Source organism: Crinia signifera, chromosome 11, assembly GCF_055691185.1.
Source record: "Crinia signifera chromosome 11, ASM5569118v1, whole genome shotgun sequence".
NCBI lineage: Eukaryota > Metazoa > Chordata > Amphibia > Anura > Myobatrachidae > Crinia > Crinia signifera.
Window position 1 is genome coordinate 122,330,882 of NC_139227.1, and position 19,784 is coordinate 122,350,665.

At 48.8% G+C, this 19,784-nt stretch overlaps 1 protein-coding gene across 1 annotated transcript; it reads left to right on the forward strand.

Moving 5' to 3' along the window:
- Nucleotides 1–3,312: 3,312 nt before the first annotated feature.
- Nucleotides 3,313–15,139, forward strand: TMEM9B (TMEM9 domain family member B). The gene is made up of 5 exons (XM_083164626.1): nt 3,313–3,510; nt 6,951–7,042; nt 9,305–9,413; nt 10,272–10,406; nt 13,812–15,139. Exons 1-5 carry the CDS (start codon nt 3,424–3,426, stop codon nt 13,965–13,967), a joined length of 579 nt encoding a protein of 192 aa, XP_083020752.1. The 5' UTR covers nt 3,313–3,423; the 3' UTR covers nt 13,968–15,139.
- Nucleotides 15,140–19,784: the final 4,645 nt, after the last annotated feature.

Below are 19,784 nucleotides of genomic sequence, written 5' to 3' on the forward strand. Positions count from 1 at the left end.
ATCAATAGGTCGACATGGAAAATTTCGACATGCATTCTAAACCATATTGACCTTTTCATGTGTTGACCAATAGTGGTCAACCTATTGACAGCCATCCATAATAGTGTCGACTGGCCGACTTCATCCTGTGTGTCAATGGCAACACAGGCCATAGCACTAGTGCCGGTCACTTATTATACGGGGTACAAACGCCCAATTCATAAAAATATTGACCAAGGCACTGCAATGGCGGCAGAGCCCCGTAATCCGCATTTAGCACCTTGCCTGCCCCATTGGCTACGCTCAGTGCAGGGCCGGATTAAGGTCTGTGGGGGCCCTGGACAACAAAATTATGGGGGCCCCCCCACAGACCCCCATAGCAGTGTTGTTATTTGTATTCTCATCAGCGGGCACAATGTAGCTCCTTGTACACCTGCTACATTTGGGTCCTGCTGTATGCAGGCAGGCCCACCGTGCACCGTTCCCCGGGAGCAGATGATAACATAGCTCTGTCTCTGAAATGCACAATAACAATTCCCCATTAGGCCTCGGTTGGAGCCGGGGACTTTCCTGATCACTGCAACCAGGCTGCACCTGTGAGCCATACTTGCTTACTATTGAAAACTACTTTCAGGGAGATTATAGTTGGCAGTAGAATTTTGCACAGCGGCCCATTGAGGGGGTGTGTCATGCTCCACCCAAAGGGCGTGTCTAGTTCCATATATGGAGAGATTGTGAACGTGGCACCTAGAAGCGTGGCTGTGTACTGCTACATCTGAGAGGAATCTTGTAAAATGACTTATATCCAAATGTAGATGAGCCCCAAAGCAGTTAGTAAGAGCTACTATACTTGGTAATGTGCTGGGAAATGGTGCTGATGATTCACTGTAAATGTATCTATCTCTCATTCCTGTTTTCCCCAAAAATGTAACAGTGTAATGTGGGCTAGGTGACATGAGGGAGATTGCTAGACTAATGAGGGAGAGAGGGAGATTGCTGCTATGTCAGGGAGTCTCCTGCAGAATGCAGGAGGGGAGGTAACTATGATGTAACAGTGTAATGTGGGCTAGGTGACATGAGGGAGATTGCTAGACTAATGAGGGAGAGAGGGAGATTGCTGCTATGTCAGGGAGTCTCCTGCAGAATGCAGGGGGGAGGTAACTATGACGTAACAGTGTAATGTAGACTAGATGACATGAGGGAGATTGCTAGACTAATGAGGGAGAGAGGGAGATTGCTGCTATGTCAGGGAGTCTCCTGCAGAATGCAGGAGGGGAGGTAACTATGATGTAACAGTGTAATGTGGGCTAGGTGACATGAGGGAGATTGCTAGACTAATGAGGGAGAGAGGGAGATTGCTGCAATGTCAGGGAGTCTCCTGCAGAATGCAGGATGGGAGGTAACTATGATGTAACAGTGTAATGTGGGCTAGGTGACATGGGGGAGATTGCTAGACTAATGAGGGAGAGAGGGAGATTGCTGCTATGTCAGGGAGTCTCTTGCAGAATGCAGGAGGGTAGGCAACTATGCTGTGATCGGAGCGCAGGGAACCCTAGTGAAACTCACCACTGCAGCACCACGACGAGGGGGAGCCGCTGGGGAAGGCAGCAGAATCCAGAGCAATGCAGACTTGCAGACACTAGCGGTAAGGTGCGGGCACTCCATAGCAGTGCGGAGGAATACAGCAAGGTAAGACAACACACAGGTCCCTGCAGCGGATAGGACCTGAGCGGCGGGGTCCCTGCGGCAGATGGGAACTAGTAGCGGTATTAATACCTCTACTAGTTCCTATCCACCACAGGGACCCCGCCTCTGACTTCCCATCAGCTGCAGGGACCCCGCTGCCTCCCGTCTTTTCTGCACCGTAACAGTAATTCCACAATGCACAACCTCGCTGCCTGGCTGCCACCCATCGGTGTGGGGGCCCTTGATGTGTGGGGCCCTGGGGCGACCGCCCCTGTTGCCCCGTGGGTAATCCGCCACTGGCTCAGTGGCAGCGAGGCTGAGCAAGCATGAATGGTCCATGGTCATCCGCATGGAATCTGCTGAAAATGGACCTCCAAAAATGTCTGCCACCTAGGAGGAGACAAATGCTCCTACAAGGGGAAGTGTCTGTGAGGAAAGAGCATATATATTTTCCCAAAAATGGTGGATTCCGGGATAGAGGGGCGCCAGCATGCATAAAATCCCTGGCAACAAGCATGAAACCCCTGGCAACAAGCATGAAATCCATGGCAACTAGCATTAAACCCGTAGCTACAAGCATGAAATCTCTGGCAACAAGCATGAAACGTCTGGCAATGAGCATGAAATCTCTGGCAACAAGCGTGAAACCCTGGATACAAGCAAGAAACCCCTGGCAACAAGCATGAAACCCCTGGCAACGAGCATGAAATTCCTGGCGACAAGTAATAAACCACTGGCTACAAGCATGAAATTTCTGGCTACAAGCATGAAATTCCTGGCAACAAGCATGAAATCCCTGGCAATGCTCCTACAAGGAGAAGTATCTGTGAGGAAAGAGCATATATCTTTACCCATAAATGCCGGATTCCGAGATAGAGGGGTGCCAGCAAGCATGAAAACCCTAGCAACAAGAGTGAAAACCCTGGCTATGAGCATGAAATCTCTGTCAACCAATGTGAAACCCTTGATACAAGCATGAAACCCCTGGCAACAAGCATGTAATCCCTGGCAACGAGCATGAAATCCTTGGCAACAAGCATGAAACCCCTGGCTACGAGTATGAAATCTCTGTCAACAAGCGTGAAACCCTTGATACAAGCAAGAAACCCTTGGCAACAAGCATGAAACCCCTGGCAACAAGAGTGAAAACCCTGGCTATGAGCATGAAACCCCTGGCAACAAGCATGAAATCCCTGGCAACAAACATGAAATCCTTGGCAACAAGCATGAAACCCCTGGCTACGAGTATGAAATCTCTGTCAACAAGCGTGAAACACTTGATACAAGCAAGAAACCCTTGGCAACAAGCATGAAACCCCTGGCAACGAGCATGAAACCCCTGGCAACAAGCAATAAACCACTAGCTACAAGCATGACATTTCTGGCTACAAGCATGAAATTCATGGCCATAAGCATGAAACCCCTAGCAATGAGCATGAAATCCCTGGCAACAAGCATGGATCCCCTGGCATCAAGAAAGAAGCATTTTTTTTTTTTTTTTACTTACGCCACTGGAACTCCCACAGCGGCTACAATACTCATGGGCTCAAAATCATTGGCATGGGGATAAGCTCAGATGGCCGGCAGGGGGCAGGCGTGGTGATTCAGTCTGTAGCGGAACTGATGCTAGATCTGTCAGGTAGCGGGGGAAGTGGATGCGAGGTGCACACGTTCCCGGAAGTGGGGCAGCCAGTGTCACTGTTGGTTGTAGAATCAGCTGACAGGCGGGTCGGTGTGTTATCCGGGGATAGTATCGTGATGGCCGTGCTCCGGGGACTTTGGGTCCCGGGATACGTGGTGGTGACTTGCCTGCTGCTCACATCAGTGCTGGCGTTGGAGGACCAGGTGAGCCGCCTCCCCATATATACAGTGATCAGTACTGAGCCCTCTCCCCTTATATACAGTGATCAGTACTGAGCCGCCTCCCCATATATACAGTGACCAGTACTGAGCCCCCTCCCCATATATACAGTGATCAGTACTGAGCCCCCTCCCCATATATACAGTGATCAGTACTGAGCCCCCTCCCCATATATACAGTGATCAGTACTGAGCCCCCTCCCCATATATACAGTGATCAGTACTGAGCCCCCTCCCCATATATACAGTGATCAGTACTGAGCCCCCTCCCCATATATACAGTGATCAGTACTGAGCCCCCTCCCCATATATACAGTGATCAGTACTGAGCCCCCTCCCCATATATAGAGTGACCAGTACTGAAACCCCTCCCCATATATACAGTGATCAGTACTGATCCCCCTCCCCATATATACAGTGATCAGTACTGAGCCCCCTCCCCATATATACAGTGATCAGTACTGAGCCCCCTCCCCATATATACAGTGATCAGTACTGAGCCCCCTCCCCATATATACAGTGACCAGTACTGAGCCCCCTCCCCATATATACAGTGATCAGTACTGAGCCCCCTCCCCATATATACAGTGATCAGTACTGAGCCCCCTCCCCATATATACAGTGATCAGTACTGAGCCCCCTCCCTCCCCGTGTATACAGTGATCAGTACTGAGCCCCCTCCCCATATATACAGTGATCAGTACTGAGCCCCCTCCCCATATATACAGTGATCAGTGCTGAGCCCCCTCCCCATATATACAGTGATCAGTACTGAGCCCCCTCCCCATATATACAGTGATCAGTACTGAGCCCCTTTCCCATATATACAGTGATCAGTACTGAGCCCCCTCCCCATATATAGAGTGACCAGTACTGAAACCCCTCCCCATATATACAGTGATCAGTACTGAGCCCCCTTATATATACAGTGATCAGTACTGAGCCCCCTCCCCATATATACAGTGATCAGTACTGAGCCCCCTCCCCATATATACAGTGATCAGTACTGAGCCCCCTCCCCATATATACAGTGATCAGTACTGAGCCCCCTCCCCATATATACAGTGACCATTACTGAGCCCCCTCCCCATATATACAGTGATCAGTACTGAGCCCCCTCCCCATATATACAGTGATCAGTACTGAGCCCCCTCCCCATATATACAGTGATCAGTACTGAGCCCCCTCCCCATATATACAGTGATCAGTACTGAGCCCCCTCCCCATATATACAGTGATCAGTACTGAGCCCCCTCCCCATATATACAGTGATCAGTACTGAGCCCCCTCCTCATATATACAGTGATCAGTACTGAGCCCCCTCCCCTTATATACAGTGATCAGTACTGAGCCCTCTCCCCTTATATACAGTGATCAGTACTGAGCCCCCTCCCCATATATACAGTGATCAGTACTGAGCCCCCTCCCCATATATACAGTGATCAGTACTGAGCCCCCTCCTCATATATACAGTGATCAGTACTGAGCCCCCTCCCCTTATATACAGTGATCAGTACTGAGCCCTCTCCCCTTATATACAGTGATCAGTACTGAGCCCCCTCCCCATATATACAGTGATCAGTACTGAGCCCCCTCCCCATATATACAGTGACCAGTACTGAGCCCCCTCCCCATATATACAGTGATCAGTACTGAGCCCCCTCCCCATATATACAGTGATCAGTACTGAGCCCCCTCCCCATATATACAGTGACCAGTACTGAGCCCCCTCCCCATATATACAGTGACCAGTACTGAGCCCCCTCCCCATATATACAGTGACCAGTACTGAGCCCCCTCCCCATATATACAGTGACCAGTACTGAGCCCCCTCCCCATATATACAGTGACCAGTACTGAGCCCCCTCCCCATATATATATACAGTGATCAGTACTGAGCCCCCTCCCCATATATACAGTGATCAGTACTGAGCCCCCTCCCCATATATACAGTGATCAGTACTGAGCCCCCTCCCCATATATACAGTGACCAGTACTGAGCCCCCTCCCCATATATATACAGTGACCAGTTCTGAGCCCCCTCCCCATATACACAGTGATCAGGACTGTGCCCCCTCCCTCCCTGTGTATACAGTGATCAGTACTGAGCCCCCTCCCCATATATACATTGACCAGTACTGAGCCACCTCCCCATATATAGAATGGAATGGGTTGCTGCTAGAACCACTTCAGTATTCTGCCATTTAACATCATGCTCTGGGTCCACGTATACCTGGAGGGGGAATATAAGCATTCAATCCAGCTGCAATCAAATTAAATACCCTACACACCTACGGAAATTGGTTGAGATAAAATAAAAAACACTGTGAGGGCAACAACAACTTCTGGCCTCACATAATGTGACATACTGTACTGGTCAAAGGATTGAAGTGTATCTAGACACAACTGAATACAATGCTGAGCCCGCTTCCCATATGTACAGTGATATCCATTGTGCCTCGTCACCATATATACAGTGACCAGCACCTTCCCGCCTCATATTCTACACAGTGATCAGTGTGTAGCCCCTACCCTTTTTTTTTGGAGTCCAAGGTAGTGCTCCAGACCCGCAGTGCAGTGACCTAAATCGTGCGTGCGTACATACATATGAACCCTCTCCCAAAGGAGAGCCAAAAGGAAAAAGAAGGGAACATGGGGATCGGTGGGTCCTCCTCACCGAAGCTCGGAGAGACCTTCTTCCCTCAACCCCCGGGAAGGGTTAGGGAGGGCGGGTGAATCGTTCTTGCCAAAGCTTGGAGAGACCCTTGGTAGTTTTCCTCCGCCTTATGGTTTGGGGTTGCCCTCGGGGACCGCAGCTCTCCCCCGAAGCATGGCATGCGCACAATCGCGGTTCACGTAGCGGCTAACATAACTGGTGTAAGCGGTGGCCGCAAAGATGAGGAAGTACCGAAATAAGTAAGAATATATAGTGTTCCTTCTAGGAACTTTGGCGGATGGGGCGCCGCTTCAAAGGGGGCTGCGTGAAGGGGGCAGACCGGGCCTGCGGATGTCACTATTTTTGGCGTTCCCTGGCTGCCAACGTCACAAAAGGGGCGTGCCCAGGCCTCATCAACAAAAAAAGGGTCGGGCCCGGCCGTCAAGAAAAGAGGCTGGCCCGGCCACCGTCACAGAAGGGGGGGGGGGTCGCCCAGAAGGCTTTACACTGCCGGGGAAGCGCCGGGCATCGCTATCTACAGCAGCGCCGGGCTTCCCCGGTCTCACCTGCAAGGAGGAAGGCAGGCTGTTTTAGCGGGACGCCCCCCCGCTAAAAAAGCCCAGCGGGAACACTAATATAGACCCCAGCCAGAAGGCCTAGGGCAAGGGCGTGCAGTGCTAACCAAAAGGCAAGTGCGCAGTGCAGGTGTTAAAATCACTGATGACAACTTCGCTAAGCATGTGTCACTTTATTTCAATATGTTTTTCAGAATTCCGAGGACATCCGCTGTAAATGTATCTGCCCTCCTTATAAGGATAAACCTGGGAACATATTTATCAAGAATGTGACTCAGAAGGACTGGTGAGTCTCTCAGTCTGGGGACAGTAACTGTGCGGAGCTTTGCGTCTTCCCTCTGTGGTCTCCCACATTACGCCTTTGGCCCAGTATTCGTATTTTCAATTCTTTAAGTGTACTTTTTGTAATGGATTACATAAGAAATTACTGGATGCATAAATCCAAGCAAGGCTGTGAGAGATATAGATAGATATAAACAAATTTGTCAGCTACTAAAGCATCTATTGGAGTGGCCATTATCATATCTGTGTATTATGAGGAGTACATACAGCACACACACCGCCTGGTGAGGGATTTACCAGGATGATATTAAACTTGGTTGAGAAAACACTGATGGGCAGATTTATTAAGCTCAGTGAAGTGATAACGTGGCTGTTACTTTATCACCGGCCAATCAGCTACTACCTGTGAAGTTACAGGCTTGGTTTGAAAAATGACAGGTAGGAGCTGATTGGCCGGTGATAAAAACCAGATACTTTATCACTTCACCGAGCTTAATAAATCTGCCCCTGAGTTTGTCTGGGAACGTGCAGAATATTTGCTATCACTTCTAAACAGCCACCAATTAAAGTAGAGGTTCTCCCCAATGGTATTTAAACTGCCGTAAGCAATGCAAAATCCGTATGGGCTTATTCATTTATAATCACATTTACCAATGCCTGAGCATTGCATCATGATATTTCACATGAATGGAAAGATGCACTGCGTCTTTACGCCGTTCGCCATAAGATGTCCAGCATTACCGAAACGCACATATTTTTCTTTACATCATAGAGATGAATTCTGCTGACGGTGTAACGGAGACGCTGTGCTGTGACTTTAGCTGCGCAGGGGGAGGTGCTTCTACATACGCACTTTTATCTGAATGGGATTGGGCGATTTCTCTAATGGTGGACACTGAAGATGGCCTTTTTTGATCAATTTATTAAAAGACCCGGTTTCGCTCTCTCTGTTGCTGCTTGGCCTCTCCATGTCAGAAAAGATCTACTCCAGTGATGGCTAACATTGACACTCCAGCTGTTGAACTACACATCCCAGCATGCCCTGCTACCGTTTTACTATTTGGCCATGCTAAAACTGATGCAGGGCATGCTGGGATGTGTAGTTCAACAACAGCTGGAGAGTCAAGGTTAGCCATCACTGATCTACTCTTTCTGAAACGTTTCTATTCCTCAGCATTGCCCACCCTGTTCGTCCTCCGTATCGGTGGGATAGCAGCGGCAGGCTGCGGATATATTTTTACAAGATTGCTACACTTACAAGCTGGTAAAGGAAATGTTTTGAGAGAGTTGGCCTTTTTCCTTTATATTTGGTTGTATAACAAAATGTTTAACTTGCAGTGGGTTATTAGAGGCAGGTTACTGATTTAGAAAATAAAATATATTGGAAAAACTGTCCAAAACCTCTACTGTAACATTTTCCAGGATGACATTGGGCACTCCCATCTATCTGTGTGTGGTATATTAAAAAAAGTACATGCACAGTTTACCAAACCAAGCACTTCAGCATCAGGGAATGTCACATTTGTGGCTGAAGTGCTTGGTGTGTTTTGGACCCACACTAAAGAAACCGGTTTGGAAGTTTTCATTGCTTGTTGGCCTGTATATAGGTATATTAGCCAGTTTTGTGCTTCCTATCTATTCTGGTTTATTCCCATCAGAATGTTAAAGGCATATTTATTAAAGCGTGGAGAGATCCTCCATTGGGAGCAAAGCAAATAAAAATATATATAGTTTTGCACCTTGACGAAATATGCTACCATGCAAGGTGTGCATTTGTGTATTTTGCATGCAGCGTAAATACTGGCTACTTTTGCATGAAGCCCACACATGCTGGGCCAGCTTTATTGTCACACCTTAGTTTTGTGTTAGGACAGACCCCTCCCAAATGTAAATCTCTCTGCACTTGTTACATCTGCATTGTGAGAGCGAAAGTAACGGCCAATCGGCTCCTGTCATTTTTCGAACATTGTCTGTAACATGTCAGGCCTACACAGTGATGATAATGATGAGGGTGATGATGAAGGGGTTGGTGTTGAGAGGACAGTACGAGGAATCGGTCCATGCTGACGCTGGACTGCGAGAGTTTCCTGGTGATCCCCAGAGCTTACAGTCTAAAGCTGATCTAGTAGATGAGAAACACAATACAACTCCTTATTACATACATGTACCAGCCTTGTTAATACTGCACATGAAACACGCCACTAGTGTGATCACACCTGTGTATATATGTTATAATATGGTGACCTGTGAATGCTCTCCCCGCCAGTGACTGTCTCCACGTGGTCAATCCCATGCCAGTGCCAGGTGCAGATGTGGAGGCGTACTGCCTGCGCTGTGAGTGCAAATACGAAGAAAGGAGTTCCGTTACCATCAAGGTTTGTTACTCCACGCCGTCTGCATGGTCTGAGTGTGAGCAAAGGCATTGTAATGGAGAGTTATAATCCGCACAGCAATTGCTGTCCACACAGCCACAGGAACAGCAAGTTTCTGAATCTGAGCATTCTGCACTTTTATTTTTCGTTGGCCTTGGATACGACATGTAACTGCTCTTTGGAGACATTTGTATCAGACTGAAAAAGTTGACATGTTTTGGTTTTTTTTGGGGGGGGTTCAGTTTTCTTTGTTTACCTGAATGTCGACACAGGCAACATAAACGCTAAAACATAGCACCGCTGCGCTCGGCACACTATTTTATACTACCACCACGCCCTAGTGGATGGTAGGGCATGAAATACCGCCTGTCGGCACATGTTGTGTCGACATGGATACTGATACGTACCACCGCATTCACTCGCTGCGCTCGCCATGCTTCGGGCACACTATTTTATTCTCCCACCACACCTTAGTGGATGGTAGGGCATGAAATACCGCCTGTCAGCACATGTCGGCTCAAAAAACAGTAAAAAAAAAACCATGTCGACCTAATGTCCCTGTCGACCTTCCTGCATGTCGACCTACTTGCTGGTGATCCATTGACCATATCCCTGGGATATGTAATTTTGTAACAGCGGGAGAGCCATAGGTTGGCCTGGGCTGTACTAGATGAATCCTAGGTAGAAGCTGATTGGTTGTTATGTGGAACTTTTTTAGAAGGCTTGATACATTTCACCCAATGACAAGTGGACTCCTATTGGCTAATTTCACAGGAGTCGGCACTGCAGCCCCAGGGGCTGCTGTCTATTACGCTCTGCATAAAGATATTACCTATATCCGACCACTCTTCCTCTCTTCAGGTGACCATCATCATCTACCTCTCCATCCTGGGCCTTCTCCTCCTGTATATGGTGTACCTGACGCTGGTGGAGCCCATGCTTAAGAGACGTCTGTTCGGCCACTCGCAGCTCATACAGAATGACGACGATGTTGGGGTGAGTTGTGAGCATGTCATGCAGTACCCACTCCATGGGCAGGGGGCGCCACTCAAGTATGTTTCACGTTTTCCCTAAGGGAATGAAACCTCTAACATATATGAACCCTTCAATAAAAATCATTCTATGATATTATTATAGAGGTCATCGACAATAATATGATGATGTAAAGGAAGTAGGGATGGTCATTGCCATCGATAGTGGAATACTATGCAATGGATAACCATCGATGTTTTTATCGATGATCATCCTTTTCTTTGACTGATTGGCCTGTGGGGCGGGCATTCAAAGGTGTTGGGAGCGGAGCTATGCTCTGTCCTTTTTCCTTGTGTACAATAACCAGATGCCAGGAAGGGGGCTAGCCGACAGTGTACTATTACATATAAAACTCAATGTCTTATTCCTGGAACCGTTAGCAGCTACATATATAGCTGATTGTCAGACTGATGGGGCGACCTCGGTTCCCCTATAATAATTTAGGCCTATAGTTATCTAGCTGTTTTTGCTAAAGACTAATACCCCTTTTAGACCAAAACGCCGGGTCGCACCTGGCTTTTTGGACCCTGGTTGAAGCCGGGTGCGACCCGGCGTTTAGCGGCATTTACACCGGACGCTGCCGTACCCGGAACGCTGCTGGGGGCAGCCCAGCACTAAGGTAAGCTGCTAGGCTGCCCCCAGTCCCCGCGCGCACCCCCCCGCCATTGGACAGGAGGTGAATGGATGCCGCACACAGGCATCCGTTCACCTCCCTCCCCCGCCGCCGCTGCTGTCTGCAGAGTATAGCAGACAGCAGCGCCGGCTGTCAGTGTCAGACTGACAATCCGTCCAACCTGCGGACGCTGCGGTCCGCAGGTTGGACGTTCCCCATTCATGTAAATGGGAGCTGGGTCATCCAACCCGGCGTTCCCATTTACACCGCCCTCTACCCAGGTCCTAGCCGTGTTCTACCCAGGTCAGGACCTGGGTAGAAGTCCCATGTAAAGGGACACGGCGTTAGGGATTTACACCGCCGAAGATCCGGGTCTGACCCGCCGCTGACCCGGATTTTTCGGCGGTGTAAAAGGGGTATTATTAAGCTGAATACAATCGCCTTACAAGCACCCTCCCTCCCCGGAACAATAGTCCCTGTTTACAAAGCAGTGAAGACGTGTGTTTGCTGTAATGAGACCACGCTTAGTACATGTTGTGACCCGGCTCTTGGCGCTCACATTAATTCATGTTGATTATTATAATAACCGGTAACCTGATCCCACCTGCCGGTGATTCACAATTCCCCATCGGCTGCTGAGTGTTGTGTAAACAATTACTGGGATGATCGCGTCACTTGTTGTAAATGGGTTGTTTTTAAACTGATATATAATTATGATAACTGACAGAAGGGAGTTAGGATCAGGCCTCTCTGTACTGTCTATCAGCATGTTTCATGCAGTAATATGTTCTGCACTGACTAGGCTCGTGAGCGATGTTAATTATAAATAAATGAGGAGAACATTGCAATTAATGTCTAACACAAGCTCGTAAGCTGTGTACACATGGGGGAGATAGGGGCTGAAATCGCTGGAAATATGGTCGCAGGCGACCATATTGCCAGTGATGGGAGTGTGCCCCGGCGATAAATCGCCGGGTGCGCGCTCCTGTTTTCAGCCCCGTTCTAATTGCTGGTCGCAGGAGCTTGCTCCTGCAACCAGCTGATTACCTCTGCGGCACCACCCGGCAGAGGTTCCTTTTCATCAGCGACCATCTCTGGTCCCTGATGAAAGGGAGAAACTGAGCAATATATCTCCCCCGTGTGTACACAGCTGTAGAAACCAGCGTTTTCTGGGCACACAGCGTTATTTTGGTTTACTCTTTCTGACAAATTTCTTCTAAAGCCCCGTACACACGGGGGAGATATATTGCTCAGTTTCTCCTTTTCATCAGCGACCAGAGATGGTCGCTGATGAAAGGGAACCTCTACCGGCGGTGCCGTAGAGGTAATCAGCTGGTCGCAAGGAGCAAGCTCCTGCGACTAGCGATTAGAACGGGGCTGAAAACGCGAGTGCTCACCCGGCGATTTATCGCCGGGTCACACTCCCATCACTGGCAATATGGTCGCCAGCGACCAGATTTCCAGCGATTATAGCCCATATCGCCCCTGTGTGTACACAGCTTTAGAGGGACAAAACCATGCTGCACTGCAGGTGGGGCATATGTTACTTGTGCAGAGTTAGATTTGGGTGGGGTTTTATTTCAAAGTGAGATCTATATTGCAGTGTAAAAATAAAGCAGTCAGTATTTTCCCTGCACAGAAACAAAATAACTCACCCAAATCTAATTCTCTCTGCACATGTTACATCTGCCCCCTGCTTCTAAAAGGAATTTGTCAGAGTGAACCAAAATAACCCCCACAGTCACATGGGACACCAAGGCCCATACATTGATTGCAACACGGAGAAGGCTTGATATTAACACCATTATATTAATTAGATAAGTCTGTTGTATAATAATGGTTTTACTTGATATGTAATATGAATAATAATAAGTTGGAGATTTTGGCATTGCACCTAACTGCATGCACTGAACATTTGTGTGAATGGAGAATGTGATTGGTTTAATGCGATCACGGTTTCCGTTACCCTCAGGTGTGTAGGGTGATGTTTTACAAATATGTTTTCCAATAATCTCTGTATACTGTATTTATTACTGGGCATTTATGTGCATTCCATGTTACGTCCATCTCGTATACCACCACTAAACCCCAATTACAAGCATCAGGAGAGAGCTTAATATAAGCTATTGTTTTCTGTTATCAGCCTATACCTGAGAGAGGCAAGTGTAGTGTTCTTGCAAGCTTGTTTATAGATGTCTCAAGTGGTATTGTAGATTTGGCATTGGCAAAACACGGTGCTCATCTTAAATGTCTAGACCAGTGGTTCTCAACCTTGGTCCTCAGGACCCCCAACAGTGCACGTTTTCCAGGTCACCCTGCGGGTGCTCAGGTGCACTCATTATTCACTGACACATTTTAAAATATCAACAGGTGGAGCTTATTACTTCACTTGTGATTCTGTGTGGAGACCTGCAAAACATGAACTGTTGGGGGGCGCTGAGGCCCGAAGTTGAGAACCACTGGTCTAGACCAAGGCATATCCAACCTTGGCCCTCTAGCTGTTGTGAAAAGTCCCATCATGCCTAGCCACAGTTTTTCAATTAGGGAATGCTAAAACTATTGCAAGGCATGCTGGGATGTGTAGTTTCACAACAGCTGGAGCGCCAAGGTTGGACATGCCTGGTCTAGGGCACAGTTGGCAGACCAATAAAAGCTGACATTCGATTGGCTGCACCTCGTTACGGAGTTTGACTTCCGAGCCCGTACAGCTGAATGGTCCGTGCTTGATGGTAAATGTAAATGTCTTCTGCCCTCAGGATCAGCAGCCTTTCGCCAACGCCCATGAAGTGCTGGCACGCTCCCGGAGCCGCGCCAATGTATTAAACAAAGTGGAGTACGCCCAGCAGCGCTGGAAACTACAGGTGCAAGAACAGCGCAAGTCTGTCTTTGACCGCCATGTTGTACTGAGCTAAGCGGAGAGGCGGCAGCCGGTAGAAGAAGGCGCAGTATGTAGGATTCCGTCTTCCTGGCGCCTATGCAGTGGCTGAGTGCTGACGTATCTCCAAGGAACCCACGTTAAACTCTGGTTCTCGGGTGATGAGGAGATGGATGCTCCAGATAAAATGATTAATATATTATTTCCTCCCCACCGCGGATCTTATGTATATAGTTCTTGTGTTGATTTTTTTTTTTTTTATCACAGTCTTATTCCATGTGGTTTCTCTAGCTTCTGTAATTAACAAAGTTAAATTGAAGGACCTCACTATCTATTTGCTGATCATTCTATTGGCTGTGATTGGACTGTCCGGCCACTGCCTGCGGATTCCCTGCATGACGGATCCTTCCTTGTTGCTAAGTGGCGTTGCCCTGGTTACGGAGATAGCGTTATGGGATGCTGGGCTTGGATCAGTTAACAGTAATGGTGTCATTGCTAGCGCTGTATGCTCTCACTGAGTATATGATTCTAGATGAAATCTAGATGTCAAATTAGTGACGTCACTGTCACCAGTTCTAAATCTATACAGCACTATAAGTGGTTACAGTATTGCGGAGGGACGTGTCTTATCTGTGCATAAATATACTTTATTCTGTTCTCCCATCTGTAAATGATCAGAATGTCGCTGAGATCTTATAACCTTAAAAGCCTTCAGTCTTGAATGCCGGTCTGTGACTGCTGTCTTTTCCCCCGTCGGTGGTTGTATTATATAGAAATATATTTCTGCGATGAAGACGTCCTTAAGCACTGAGGGGTAGATGTATGAAGCAGTGATAAGGGAGGAGAAGTGATAAAGTGCCTGGTACTTTATCACCTGCCAATCAGCTCCTGACTGTTACGTAACAGGTTGGGTTTGAAAAGGAAAAGTCAGGAGCTGATTGGCCGGTGATAAAGTACCAGACACTTTATAGGCCCCCATACACTATACGATATGGGAACGATTTCACCCGATTCGGATGAATCGGGCAGTGAAATCGGCCCAAATCGCACTTGTAGACATCCCCTCTGATCCGATGCGCGGTCCCGTGCGCATCGGATCGGGGTCGGGAGGTCGGACGGGCTGCACATAAGATTTGCCAAATCTTATGTGCAGCCCAGCCCCGGAGCCGTGCGGGGGACAGCAGCGGGCGGGGGATGCCGGCTATAGAGAGCCAAGCAGGGGGAGGCTGCATATGGCGCTGGGCTGGAGGAAGCTGTTGCGGTGGGGTGACAGCGGGAGGCGAGCAGGGAGAACTTGATGACATGACGCTGGCTGCCGGGCAGCGCCGCAGCGGCGGGAGCCGGGAGGAACAGATAACTTTAAAAAAAAAAAACGCCCATAGAGATGACTAGCAAGCCATTGATTGGCTGAGACCTCTCTCAGCCAATCAATGGCTTGCTAGTCATCTCTATGGGCGTTTTTTTTCTCCAAGTTATCTGTTCCTCCCGGCTCGCGGCGCTGCCCTGCAGCCAGCGTCATGTCATCAAGTTCTCCCTGCTCGCCTCCCGCTGTCACCCCACCGCAACACAGCTTCCTCCAGCCCGGGTCCCTATGTAGCCTCTCCCTGCTCAGCTCTCAATTAGCCGGCATCCCGTTGCCGTCCCCTGCACGGCTCCCTCCTCCTGCAGCTCCCCGGGGACTGCATATGATAAATCCATGCGATTTATCATATGCAAACCTTGGCACATCAAGTGCCTAATCATGCTTCCCCCTCCCGGGGAGCTGCAGGGGAAATCAGGTCCGACTTGTCCCTAGGACAAGTCGGACTAATGTATGGGGGCCTTATCACTTCTCCTCCCTTATCACTGCTTCATACATCTACCCCTATGTTTCCTGGTATTAATAACTGGAGGTTATAAATATATTAATGTAGTTTGTATATTATATGAAACATCTCTTCCATGCACTCCATTCTCTGGCTGTAAGATCCTGAATGGGCCAAAAGGACTGATGTTTCATATATAATATATAGAGAGTTGGGACAAAGTTTGACCATGGTTGTGCTCCGCCCAGCCCACACCCACTTCACAAGGCCACTCCCACATTTAAGACCACGCCCATGTCCCAGCTTTAGGCTTCTGAAATCCCATCTGCTGGGGGTGACGGGAGCCAGTGTGTAGAGCCCTCTATTGGGGGAGGGGTATAAATCACACTTCTGACTAGGTAGACCGGTACCAGCACCTACTGTATGTGGAAGAGTCTTGTTGCTGTGTAGCGCATGCACTGTGATCGCAGTGGGCGTCTTTCTCACTGTGTATAGCACCTGCCATTACCCCGCTCTCCTACAGATGCTGTTTGTAAATGACGTTGTAACTGTTGACAATTTTGTACATAAGACTGAATAATAAAACGGATGAACTGTTACGTCTCGGCTCTTTTGTTGCGCTGAAGGCGCCTTGCATAGTATAGATGCTCGACTATGGCCTGTTATGATCACACAATCATAGCACATCATCTCTGATACTCATTTGTGCTAGGAATGGACTTCGCATTGCCATGTTCTCCAACTATCGATGGTAGTGGTTTTATCATCCAATGGCATCATTTCGATGGTGTTCTGATGCTTGCACTTTTTCTTTCCCCCAGTCCCATCCGAGGGTGATCATCCTCATAGGTTTTGCACATGCACAAGATGTTTTATTTTGCACATGTGCAAATCAAATCTTTTTTTTTTTTTGGTTAGTTACCATCGTATCAAAAAATATGATGGCGGAAGCCCAGCCATCATTTGATGGTGGGCTTCCGATGTTCATCCCTACTTTGCGCATGTCCAGAAAAGTGGGCCGTCTTGTATGTGCCTATGCAAATCTGCGCAATTGTGGCATTTGTGCCGGTCTGCGGTCGGAGAGGCGAGATGTTAGAGGGATCCGTGTGCTAATCTAGCACACGTACGCTCATATACACTCTTGTACTACATGCAATTGCTGCCAGACGCCTATCAGTGAATGAGTCAATATGTGATCTGGCCAAATGGGTGCATATACTACTTCTGCTGACCAGCGTATAGCTTTCCATAAGTAATAGCAATTGCACCTATAGTGTGGGGTATATCTGGACCATCTCTGTGTCGGCACTTGTCTGTACACATGATGCATCCCTATTTTTGCCCTTTTTGCATTCTTCCTACAGCGAGCTGGCAGACAGCTTGATCTGCATAGAACGTATCCTTCCCCCGTCATCCTGCTGCTCGTTGCTGTATATATTTGCCTAATTCCTTCTGAACGGGGGTTGGTGTAATCTAACATAAAGTTCAGTACTCCAGCCATAAGTTGGGTTTTGGATGGGTTCCATCACTGCAGCGGGGGTGCTCGGAACTGCAGACCATATACTGCTCCCAGGCGGCTGATTAGCCTCTTTTTACCCCCTTTATTATTTGTAAAATAAACAAGCGTATTGCCAGTGATACAGCTGCAGATCGGGCTCTTTGTCAGCCTTGTTGTTATATTTGTTTAGCACTATTTGCTGATCACACTTCTGGAATTAGGAGACAGAATCCCCACATTTCTGTGTGTGTACACAACTCAGCGCATTGTCCCAGCCTGTATAAATTGCTCCTCTGAATACATGAAGCATTAATTACCGCCACGTCCAGGTAAGACGATCAGTAACTGTACTGATATTCTATCGCGCACCAGCCCCTGTGCCCCACACCCCTCCTCTATTCCTCCTGCCTGTTCTTGTCCTTTCATGGTTCCATCTACTCCCAGCCTTGGATTCTCTTTAATCCCCACTGTACAATATGTAAGAGCTAAACTGTGATTTCTACCAATCTTTGTGGTGCTGAGAAAGCGGTTTCCTCTTCTCTATTGTAAATGTCAGAAGAGGTCCCAGCAGAATGCTTAGTGCTGTCTACTCCTATACACTCATGTATATCCCTATTCTCTGCTCTCTCCATTTATCTTTATCCTCCACTCTTCCCGGTCTCACTTTATATGCATCCACCATTCATCTTTACCTTGATCCTACGCTCTTCCCTACTCCCTTAACTTTAATCCTACGCTCTTCTCTGTACCCCCTTTACGTTTAACCTATGTTCTCCCCTCTCCCCTCTTTACAATTATCCTATGCTCTTTACTCTCACTCATATTGTCATCCTGCACTCTTTCCCTCTATGCTCATCCTACGCTCCCTCTATCCATTTACCCTTCTCATGCACTCTTCCATCTCTCCCTCTACCCTCCTCATGCACTCTTCCATCTCTCCCTCTACCCTCCTCATGCACTCTTCCATCTCTCCCTTTACCCTCCTCCTGCACTCTTCCATCTCTCCCTCTACCCTCCTCCTGCACTCTTCCATCTCTCCCTTTACCCTCCTCCCGCACTCTTCCATCTCTCCCATTTACCCTCCTACTGCACTCTTCATTCTCTCCCCTTTACCCTCCTCATGCACTCTTCCATCTCTCCCCTTTACCCTCCTCATGCACTCTTCCATCTCTCCCTCTACCCTCCTCCTGCACTCTTCCATCTCTCCCTCTACCCTCCTCCTGCACTCTTCCATCTCTCCCTCTACCCTCCTCCTGCACTCTTCCATCTCTCCCTTTACCCTCCTCCTGCACTCTTCCATCTCTCCCTCTACCCTCCTCCTGCACTCTTCCATCACTCCCTTTACCCTCCTCCCGCACTCTTCCATCTCTCCCCTTTACCCTCCTCCTGCACTCTTCCATTTCTCCCTTTACTCTCCTCCTGCACTCTTCCATCTCTCCCTCTACCCTCCTCCTGCACTCTTCCATCTCTCCCTCTACCCTCCTCCTGCATTCTTCCATCTCTCCCTTTACCCTCCTCCTGCACTCTTCCATCTCTCCCTCTACCCTCCTCCTGCACTCTTCCATCACTCCCTTTACCCTCCTCCCGCACTCTTCCATCTCTCCCCTCTACCCTCCTCCTGCACTCTTCCATCTCTCCCATTTACCCTTCTCATGCACTCTTCCATCTCTCCCTCTACCCTCCTCATGCACTCTTCCATCTCTCCCTTTACCCTCCTCCTGCACTCTTCCATTTCTCCCTCTACCCTCCTCCTGCACTCTTCCATCTCTCCCTTTACCCTCCTCCTGCACTCTTCCATCTCTCCCTTTACCCTCCTCCTGCACTCTTCCATCTCTCCCATTTACTCTCCTCCTGCACTCTTCATTCTCTCCCCTTTACCCTCCTCATGCACTCTTCCATCTCTCCCTCTACCCTTCTCATGCACTCTTCCATCTCTCCCTCTACCCTCCTCCTGCACTCTTCCATCTCTCCCTCTACCCTCCTCCTGCACTCTTCCATCTCTCCCTCTACCCTCCTCCTGCACTCTTCCATCTCTCCCTCTACCCTCCTCCTGCACTCTTTCATCTCTCCCTCTACCCTCCTCCTGCACTGTTCCATCTCTCCCTCTACCCTCCTCCTGCACTCTTCCATCTCTCCCTCTACCCTCCTCCTGCACTCTTCCATCTCTCCCTCTACCCTCCTCCCGCACTCTTCCATCTCTCCCTCTACCCTCCTCCCGCACTCTTCCATCTCTCCCATTTACTCTCCTCCTGCACTCTTCATTCTCTCCCCTTTACCCTCCTCATGCACTCTTCCATCTCTCCCTCTACCCTTCTCATGCACTCTTCCATCTCTCCCTCTACCCTCCTCCCGCACTCTTCCATCTCTCCCTTTACCCTCCTCCCGCACTCTTCCATCTCTCCCTCTACCCTCCTCCTGCACTCTTCCATCTCTCCCTCTACCCTCCTCCTGCACTCTTCCATCTCTCCCTCTACCCTCCTCCTGCACTCTTCCATCTCTCCCTCTACCCTCCTCCTGCACTCTTCCATCTCTCCCTTTACCCTCCTCCCGC